Raw genomic sequence first — 11,014 nt, 5'->3', positions numbered from 1 at the left:
ATATATCCTCTCTGATTCTGTCTCTATGTCTATCTCTGTCTGTTGATCAGGCTGGCCTCAAATTCACAGATCCACCCAACTCTGCCTCCAAGTGATGAGATTAAAGACATGCACCCACCACTGCCCTACCTTTGCCAATACGTGCAACCTATGTAAAAAAAAAAAAAAAAAAATCACCAAATCATGATTGATTCACTTTAAATTTATAAACATAAAATTTAAATAGATCCTTAGAAAATACTATTCTAATTTTAAAATTCTTGTATTTTTTTCCTTGTTTCTCAGCTTCTCTCCATAAAATTTCTACACCCTTTCTAATTTACAATTTCTAATTTCTAATTTAATGGGCTAAGCAGAGTCAATAACATGAATCTTACATCCTCATATGCCCCTCTCCACACTGATGTGCTTCACATTCTGCGTTTTCTCCTAGTACAGAGAAAGAGGCATCCTGCTCTCTACACCAAGCTTCCTTTTCACCTCCATCTTCAACCTAAGGCTAATCCACTCACTTGCACCTTCAACATCCAGCTATACCACTCACCTGTACCTTCTGCTTAAACCCTAAGCTAAAGTGGGCTAGTGTTAGTGGGCTAGTGTTAGTGGGCTAGTGTTAGTGGGCTAGTGTTAGGGAATAACCCACTCATATCCAGTAGGATTCCACTTGTCAATCATTCTCCTTCTGCCCTTAATTGGCAATTCTTTCCTCTCACTGCCTTGTCATCTTTGAACACACCTATTTATCCATATCTCAAAATGTATACCAAGTAAAACAGAGATTTATAAATAAAAGTAATATACACATAACGTGAAAAATATAAAAGCAAACCAGTCAACGAATCACATAGTGACCAGCGATTTTATAGAAATGTAAAAGAAGAATGGAATGTGACCAAACACAGTTAATTTGGGGGACTGGAGGTTGTTTTATGATTTACAAATCAATTTACTTCACTATGTAGTAGAAATGATCCCAATTTAAAAATAAGGTACTTGATAGCCCATAGTGCCCATTCAATTTAAAATTAATACAGTCTAGAACAGGTAAGGGAATTTCCTTATCCTGACTATGTCTATAGATACCCTACAGAATATATCAAATGGCATATTAGAATACTGAAAACCTGCTTCTAGGAACTCAGAAGAGACCAGCTTGCCCAGAACCACTGTGTGTTCATCTTTTCTCCCTCTGCACAGAAACAAAGGAAGGAGAGCAGAGAGGGAGAAATGAGATTGCCACCATTATCCCATGACATGGCTGTAAATAATGAAAACCCACCAGGGAGGTACCTACGATGTTCAGCACGATTGGGGGAAATATTGTTAGTATTAATTTTATTTTAATATGCAAGCAACAGACTACTATAAAAAACAAATTTAATAAAAAAATATAGCATTATCAAAAACATCAAGTACTTAAGACTAAAACTGAAAAACAAGTAAAATAGTCCTCCACATCAGGGTCTATGTTAAAATCAGAAACAAGTGGGTGGGTAGGGGAGCAGGGGCAGGGGGGGGTATAGGGAACTTTTGGGATAGCATTTGAAATGTAAATAAAGAAAATAATAAAAATAAATAAACAAATAAATAAAAATCAGAAACAAGAGGGAAAAAAACAAATCAAGGGCTCTCTAAATAAAAAATATATAACATATAAATTAAAAGATTTACTATTTCAATATGCTCTAAATTCTCCTTAAATAACCTATGGGTTCAATAATACCCAAAATAAATACTGGTAGTTTTAAAAATTTATATAAAATTGATAAGATCCAGTTAAAGCTAACATAATGCCAAAATTACATCGCTGCAAATGAAGTATGAAGCCACAGAGTACGGCTGTGTCAGGGTAGTGAATTCATCCGTGGATCTGAGAGGAGACACCCACATGTGCGTAGCGGCGACTGGGAAGATAACACATGGACCTGCAGTGTGGTTCACTCTCTGCTTTAGTTTCCCGAAGCTCCGTTGTCTATGAGAACAGTGGAGCACTCAGAACCTTTAATCCTTAGCCCTATGGCCCACCTGCACTCTCTGCAAAGATGCTTCCTTCCAGTCCCTGAAACGCAACCCCTAGCCAATGCTCTGCACATTCAGGGTTTGTCTGACTACTCCCTGGCATCCGAGCTTCTCCAATGAATGCCAGATTTCCTCCCTACCTAATAACTGTAGTCAGATAACTGAGCAGAAACCCTAAATTGAATTTGTTCCTCCTCTGATCTCCCATCTCAGTAAGTGAGATTGTCATCCAAGTTGCTCTGGCCAACAAACCCGGAGTCATTCCTCCTCTGCCTTTTAGCCAAGGGGCAGGCCTGTTTTTCTAAGCAGAGTCAATTAGACTTTCCCCTAGGACTTTGATTCTTGAGCGGTTGACACAAGGTTAGGAAATCAGTTGGAGCTGACTCATCTGGGCCAGACAGCCTCAAGGGTTTGCGCATTCGGCCCTGTACCTGGATTCCTGGAATGGTCTTTGTTCCTGCTATTCAGCTCTATTTCTTCATCTGAGTTATATCTCATGGGCCTGGTGAGTTTCCTTTTAGCTGAGTATTTTTTTTAATGTCTGTGTGCTGATTTCTACAAAAAAATGAACTTTCCTAATAGAACAAGAAAATGGAGAGGTGATGCATGTGTTATGAAGACCCAGCTAGTCTATAAGACTAATGTCTCATTAGCTCATGAGGCAGCCCATCATCAAGTACATATGGTACAATTACTGCACACGGGCCACCCAATAATACTGTGTCTCTGCTAAGTTCTTCAGAGACTGCCCTCCAGTGTCATCTATGTGTCTCAGGGTCATGCCCAAGCAGTCATTTCAATGAGGCCAAGTTGGAGTTTAGGATATTTTAATATAGGCTTATGAATAAGGGCACAGATAGAGTACTCAGAAGTAAGTCAGGTACATTTGAGAGCATGGGTGTGGGCTTCTCAGAAGAATCGCATACAGTAAAACATCTGAGTGTGGGTACAGTCTCCTCGAAGAAGAGTTACTGCAAAGACATTCTTTCTCTAAGACTTTCATGGCTAGGAGCACTTGGTTACCTCTTGTAGTTTCCAGTCCTACGATGAGTAAGAATCTCTACCATTTATGTGATCATTTACTCTCGTCAACACCTTAAGAATATTCCATGTATTGTGGTTTCTTAGTCAGGGTTTCTATTCCTGCACAAACATCATGATCAAGAAGCAAATTGGGGAGGAAAGGGTTTATTCAGCTTACACTTCCATACTGCTATTCATCACCAAGGAAGTCAGGACTGGAACTCAAGCAGGTCAGGAAGCAGGAGCTGATGAAAAGGCCATGGAGGGATGTTCTTTACTAGCTTGCCTCCCCTGGCTTTCTCAGCCTGCTCTCTNATAGAACCCCAGACTACCAGTCCAGAGATGGCACCACCTACAAGGGGACCTCCCCCCTTGATCACTAATTGAGAAAATGCCTTACAGCTGGATCTCATGGAGGCATTTCCCCAACTGAAGGTCCTTCCTCTGTGATAACTCCAGCCTGTGTCCAGTTGACACACAAAACCAGCCGGTACATGTGGTAAACTGTTTCTAAGTTATAGTGGTTCCTCTGACCTTCTGAGATTCTGACTTTCCCAGGACCCTCATCAAAGTAGAACCTGCTTCAATCTGATCATGATCTCATGATTCACTTTGGCCAATTAGAGAATAGAAGACATAATGTAGACAGAGGCTGGAAATGTGTTTCTCATGGAGTGCATCCTTTCTTGCTGTTGAGGATCCTTCCATTGCTTTGGGACAACACCCCATATCTTCATGTTGAGAAGACAGCAGCAGAGACTACTAGTCCCACTTATCAAGAACTAGGAGGATTATTTTGGATGACTTACTCTCCTATCTTAGACAGCTTCAAATAAGTCCTCTCAAACCAAAAGAAATCTCAGCCCAGTCTATAGGGTCATGAGAAATAAACTGTCTGGTAATAGGGACAGAGAGTCATTCTACTTCCATGAGGATTTCCACTCAATTGCTTAAAGACATGACTTACTAAACAACTACTTTGTACAGTATTTTAGATACATGTTTTGACCATTTGTAGCCATCTAGATGAGTATTGCTATTAATCTCAATCATGTATAGAGAAGCCAAGCAAACTAGCCTAATTAAGTTACCAAATGGCAGGGCAGGAATGGAAGCTCAAGTCCCTCAGACCCTATGCCCAGCTAAAAGCTGGAGTGGATGTTGGTTTGAGAGAGCACAATGGTTGTATTGCTGTGGTAGGGACAAGATCAATCAACCAGGAGCCAATAACCTGGTCTCACCACTAACTTATTTATTCATGCACTCGCTGAACAGGTATTTCTTGATCACTTGCTGTGTGCTAGGCACTGTTAGAAGACTTGCAGAAGGAGACAGAAAAGCGAGAAAGCCTGCCTTGTTATATTCCTGAAAGATAATGAACGAAATTAATTCTGCTGCCTCGCATATTTTGCAAGCAAGAGATCTGCAGGGAATGGTCTGAGATGGAAAGAAGGCAGACTTGAGGTCAGGTTATCAGACGTGAGCCCAGTTCTTACAGCTGCTCTGTAGATCTCCTGGGGAAACCCCTCAGGTTCTCCGGGTGTAGACTGGAACTACCAATCCCTCTCAACTGAGTTCATTAGGATAAATAAAGACTCTAACATATATCAAAACTAAAGTGATAGGATGTCTGTCATTCAGAGGAACTCTGTTAGTTACTGAGATCTCAGACTGGGAAGCCACAAAGCTGAGTGAAGATCATGGGAGAAGTCTCCAGGCAGCCATTGGCAGGGCTGTATGCTCAGCTGTCTCCAAGGACCTCATGCCATGCTCCAGGTACAGGTGGTCTCCACTTAAAACAGAGCCACCAGCCTCTAATTTATTAAAACCACACGTGTGAGCCTGTTCTGTTTACAGGGCCCAGGGACCCAAGCAAGGAGGGAGAGAGGCCCCAGAGTGCCTTCCAGCTGCAAGCTTAATCTCAATTAACAAAAGCCACCTGGGGAAGCTACTGCAGGTCTATTTGTTTTCTGACTATGGGTTGCCAGGGCTTGGGTAACAGCCCTCAGGGAAGGACTCACAGGAAGATTGTATTTACTTTTCCTGGATGCCAGCCCTGTCTGGCAGCTTTCACTTGATAATATGCCCTATATCTGAAGATTCTTCCTGATTGGGTCCAGGTAAGGCTGACAAGGTTAAATGTTAATTCAAATATTGTTCCTCCCTGACACCTTGGGTAAACTTTTCTCCCTATAGAAGAGGTACCCACAAGTAGGGCATTTTACTAAATCCTTTCCTGCCTTCCTCATAGTTTATCTTTCCATCTGTGTTTGCCTATTTATAGTAATAGTGTGCAGATACGAGCTCTGTCCATTCTTTCTCATCACCATATCCTCTTACTGTGGGCCTGTGTTACAAGTAGGATTGGCAGACCTAATAAATAAGAGTACTCTCTAGCCAGTTAAATTTGAAATTCAGATCAATTCAATAATGAATGATTTTAAAATGTGTCTGTGTGGCACTTGAGACATAGGCTAAAATTACTGGGGTTTTTTTGTCCAAGATTCAAAAACCTGTACCTTCCACATATATATGACCACCTAAACTATAGCTTGGTTCTGGTTCTCAATAGAAGTTCATACTAATGATGGAAAGAATGGGACTCGTGCATGAAAAAACCAGAAAACTATATGCAAATATTTTGCTAAAAAGCACATATGGACATATTAAGTATGGCTGCTTCAAGGGGTTAAGACTTTAAGGATTTTTCATTTGTCTATGGGTTTCTTTTTCTGCTTTTAAATTGGTGGCAATAAGCAGAAAGATCCAAGCATATATATGCATATATATATATATATATATATACACACACATATGCAAGCATATATGTATGTATTTATACGTATACACATGACAGAGATATATGTGCACACACATATGTATCTATACATTCATACTTCTTAACATTAAAGCAAAGAGTGCTGAACAGAAATTTTGTTATTTTTCTCAGTAAGTGAAGTTTGCTCAGTACAACCCCTGAAGCTAGATCTATCGTTAGAAGATTATTTAATGCAATTTAGGCAGAAAAGGCATCACGGCAAAGCAGAGTTGGAGAAATGGGCAAGGGTTTTGAACTGGTTACATCTCCAAAGCTTGGGAGATGTCAAATTGAACCTAATAGTTAAGCCAGAACATAAACCTGACTTATATACAATATTTTGTGACTATTAAATTAACTTGTGTTTGATTTGCAGAATGAAGGGGGGAAATCAAAACCAACTCTAATAAAGAACAAGTAAAGACACTTCCCATGATGCTTTGGAATCAAGCATCCACACTGGACTGCTAGTGACTGGTGTGTTTAAAATATCAAACCTGCATGGAACAAGGAAGAAAAATTGCTAACAAAGAGTTGCAAGAGCCTATAGGCTGGGTAATCCTTTTTATCTGCTGAAACTACCTGTTTGCTGTAACTATGTCTTCTGACAATGTGACTTAAAAATGACAGATCATTCATCATTAAAGCTTTGTAACAAAAAAAAAAAAGAAAGAAAGAAAAAGAAAATTCACTTCAAACGGCTGTACCTTGTTAGGACAGAAAGCACTGTAGAGAGAAAGAATAAATAAGCTGGGTTCTGCTCTGAGCCTGTGGGTAGTGGAGCAGAACTCAAGGGAAGGGGGACAGGATGACATGAAGGTAGAAAGAGCAGAAGTAGAAGTGGAGAAGTTTGAGTGGGGAAGACATTAGTGAGATGTGCCAAAGGAGATTTGTAGAGAAATAACTAAGGCTGGGGTATGTGCAAAAACCATATGGAAACCTATCTCATAAGCTTATTAAAAATACAGCTTCAAAAAAAATGACTTTAAATGAAGGCATGCTACACAGGGTGATAATGCTCTTACTAGAAGCCATGGGATATTAAACAAAACACTGAGTTCTAGGTGTGGGGTTCCTCCTTATACATTGCTGATTAGGGAGGTGCCCTAAGTACCCCCAAACAATACAGTCTACTGCTATTGACCTGGAGGCCCACTAGAGTTTGATGTTAAGACTCTACTGCTGAAGACATCTTTTTTAATTACTGTTTTTCTAAGGAAACAAGTAGTCTAGCTGCCTTCTGACTACTCTTGTTTATATCCATGGATTAGTGCTTCTCTCAGTTCTTAACGCAGAGGAGCCTTGCTCTATTCCCCAATGGTTAATGTAGAGACTAAAACTGGTCAAAATGCCAGGGGCAAGGGACTGTAGAGAGCTCAGCCCTAAAGGAGATATCTCTATATCACGGGCTCCAAACTCAGGGGACATTGTAGAAGAGAGGGTGGAAAGAATGGGAGAGCTGGAGGATGAGAGGTATGTTACAAAAGAAAAAAAAAAAAAGGAACCTTGTCTAGAGGGATGTAGATTGTAGATGCTACAGTCATGGATTCATTCTGGCTGTGTTTATCTGGACAAGCCCTGTCAATATCTCATCATGAGTCGCCACTTATCACAAAGAACTATAGAAGAGAATGGTAGCTTGGGAATGTGATATGGCTTTTTTTCCATGGGGTAGACCCTGATAAGTTGCCTAGGCCCCTTTAAATAATGCCCCCACCTATGCTCACACAAGCAATCTTAATTAAGTTCCATGGGATGCAAACATACAAAAGGGAGATGAAAACAGACAGGGCACTAACTGGGAAAAAGAAAGTCCCAGGGAATGAAGAGGAGGAAGGAGAGAAAAGAGTGGGGGAACAAAATGATGAAAATCCACACACACACACACACACACACACACACACACACAGTGTTGGCAATGAATACAAAATAATGTAAAAGTCGTTTCTGCTTTACTTTCAAGAATATCCCACCTCCAGGTGTTCTCTGCACTGTGTATGGTAGAGGTGTGGCTTCCTTTGCTTTCTTTTCCAGCAATGGAGAGGGCCCACTGTGAGCTTCAGTGAGAATAACAAAGGAACAGGGGACATGTCATAGCACAGTATTACTCAACTTAGGGCTCATGACCCTTTGGGGGCTTAAATGACCCTTTTGTAGGGGGTCACATATGAGATATCCTACATGTCAGCTATTTACAGGATGAGTCGTAACAGTTGGAACATTACGGTTATAAGTAGCGACAAAATAATTTTATGCTTGGGCATCACCACAATATGAGGAACTGCACTAAGGGGTTGCACCATTAGGAAGGTTGAGAACCATGGTTAAGGCACGTCTGTCACACCGTGGCCAGCTCTACGCGCACAGTGAAGACGGTGGTCTGGAATGACAGAACTTCTGAACGTTTTACATTTCTTCCATCCCCACACCCAGGTCTCCTTGCCTGTGCCCACATAGCAAGAAGAGACAAAGCACAGAAGTGAAAAACTCTCGGTGTGTCCTTACGAAGAGTTCTTGGCTCTAAAAAGGGAAAATGAGTTGGCTGAGCTTTTTAAGGAGGAAAAATACGACTTTGAACAAAGGGAGGCCGTGAAGTGACAGCACCTTGTCATTTTCAGGGTGGAGAGAGAAGAGAGGATATGATGATTGCTAAGCAAGAGAAAGCTACTGCATCCATTTTAGCATCTTCCATGGCAGCCTTCTGAATAGACCACTCTAAAATACTGATACACCGAGGCTGTACCAAAATTAGACTCTTAGGAGGTCGGAGGAGTGCACAAATTATAATAGATCTATTTCCAAGTCACACAGAGCCATCTTCTTTTCAACTGAGAAGCATCTAAGATATTGCAGATTGAGGGGACTGTGTTAGGTAAAGACGGATGGAGGGAGGCTTTGTGCCTCAGTGCTTCCAAAAGGATGTGCTCAAATACCTAGCGAAATCTCAATTATTTTTCCATTAGTATTCTCTGGATAAAGGCTTTCATTCTCTTTGCTCCTGCTGGCAAGTTAGAGCTACTTGGCATGCATATTTAAATAACAGTCACACTGAGTTAACTTTAAGATCCAGCTCTTAACGTAATAGATGCATTACATGTGCAGTAAAATGAGAGAGAAACATAAAACTCTCAACGCACTGAAAAGCGCTGGAAGGTAATAAACATTAGAGACTTCTCATGTGTTCTAAGCCCCAGATTGTGGTAATGGCTCTGAGTCCTGATCCCAGAAAGCTAATGTGTAGCCACTACTGTGTTAGTTCCGTTTAAACCTATTGGCTGAGGAAGGAAGCACCTGACCTAACCAAATCACTGGCAATATATAATAAAATAAGAAAATATATACCCACTTCCAGAATATGTCTCAGACAAACCAGCCCGTTCCCGTTTATCTTAAGGAGAAAGTATTTTCGACAAGCCCCAAAGATAAGCTTCATGTTAAACAGGGAGTCCATTTTTTTTGACACCCAAAGTTTCTGCCCCTCAATTTATTGGAAAAATCTATGCTGATTAAAGATAACAGATCTGAATGTATTCCTTATTGGCTCATGTAATTAAAATTCTTGAACAACAACTAACCTCAAGGGCAGGGGCAGGGGGAATATTTATTCCTGATAAACAGGGGGGAAAATAAAGAGTTTGTGCTGAGGTGACTTAGTAGATAAAGTGCTTGCTCTCTAAGTGTGCACGAAAGTGGAAATTTGGATTCCTATAACCCACATAAAGCTTAATACATCTGCACACATCTGCAATCCCAGCATGTCAGATGGGAGGTGGAGACAGGAGAATCCCTAGAATTAACAAGAGACTGTATTTCAAATAAAATGGAAAAAGCAGACAAACCCAAAGTTGTCCAATGACCTTCACACTAGTACAATTGCACACACACTTGCACACACACATATACACTTAACACCATGCATGTGTGCATGCATATGCACACAAACACACACTACACTTATACATTACACACACACACACACAAACACACACACACACACACACATATATAAAAAACAGTTCGGAGGAGTGGTCAACTAGGATGTCCAAGGTCCTGAGTTTGATTCCCAGCACAGCAACAAAATAAAATGAACTTTTTTCTCTCTCATTTTAACACCAATTAAACACCAATTAACACAATCCATTAAGGCAAACCATAATGAGGACTGACCAATGTTCATCAAGCGCTCATGATGCCATTGGTGTAACTGTGCCTGCAGACGGATACAGGAGTGTGGACTCAGAGGTGCGGCCAGAGCACTTACCACAGATTCACCAGGAAAGGGTGCTCCAGGCCCTGCATAATCTGGAGTTCCTTGAAGACATTCCTCACTTCATTCCGTTCCACACACTTCTGTTTGTTCATGTACTTCATGGCATACATCTTCTTGGTGTCATTCTTCCGCACAATGCAGACCTGATGGGTGAACAGGGAGGAGGACAGGTGTGGCTAAGAGACACAGGCGAGCTGTGTTCTTCAGCGTGGCAGAGTGGCTTTAAAGTTCTTACTCCACTTGGGGAAAAGACTTCATTTTGTTTCTCCATGTATTTAGTGCATCAAAACTTATATGTCTAGTTTCCCATAGTAGCTTGCCTGCTTCTGCTCCTGGAATCTTCAAAACAACATTTAAATCTGCTTCCATGTTAAGACTCTCCTTATAACAAATAGAATCCTTGATCCTCCTTTAAGTGGTTACAATGGATGTGATCCAAAAGGAAAGATGAAAAGCACTAGGCAGAGGGACTCTTTCCCAGCATGGGTGATGTAACAGGGAAGACTAAACCTGAGAAGTCAGCTACACAACTGTCCACGGCTTATAGTTCTTTTAGAGGTCTATATAGTACTCATCAAAATAACATGCAAATTTAATATGAAGTCATTATTTTATCTTAAAGTATGTCTCCACAAAGAAACTAATAGAGTGAACACTAAGTGTTCTTACTGGAAGCTGGACTGTGTGTATTTTCCAAAATAAAATTTTGGAAATGGAAAATTGGGGAAAATATAGAAATTAAAAGGCTTCTTTCTTCCATGGGGTGGAAAAAGCCTCATACTAATATGACTCTTACTGGAGAATTTGCAAAAGAAGCTGAAATCTTAACCTTCTTTAGGGTAAAGAGAAACTCCCCTGCTCTCCTCATAGAAGGAAGATTTGAC

General features: G+C 40.7%; 1 protein-coding gene across 1 annotated transcript in view; it reads right to left on the bottom strand.

Annotated features, from left to right (window-relative positions):
• Stk32a (serine/threonine kinase 32A) overlaps positions 1–11,014 on the bottom strand; it is a 119,516-nt gene that overhangs the window by 73,796 nt on the left and 34,706 nt on the right. The window contains exon 4 of the mRNA XM_021214821.1: positions 10,122–10,273. Within this exon, the coding sequence (XP_021070480.1) occupies positions 10,122–10,273 (152 nt within the window). The remainder of the gene's footprint in view (positions 1–10,121; positions 10,274–11,014) is intronic.

The sequence above is a fragment of the Mus pahari genome, chromosome 15 (assembly GCF_900095145.1).
Source record: "Mus pahari chromosome 15, PAHARI_EIJ_v1.1, whole genome shotgun sequence".
Lineage (NCBI taxonomy): Eukaryota > Metazoa > Chordata > Mammalia > Rodentia > Muridae > Mus > Mus pahari.
This window is presented reverse-complemented; position numbering and strand designations above follow the sequence as displayed.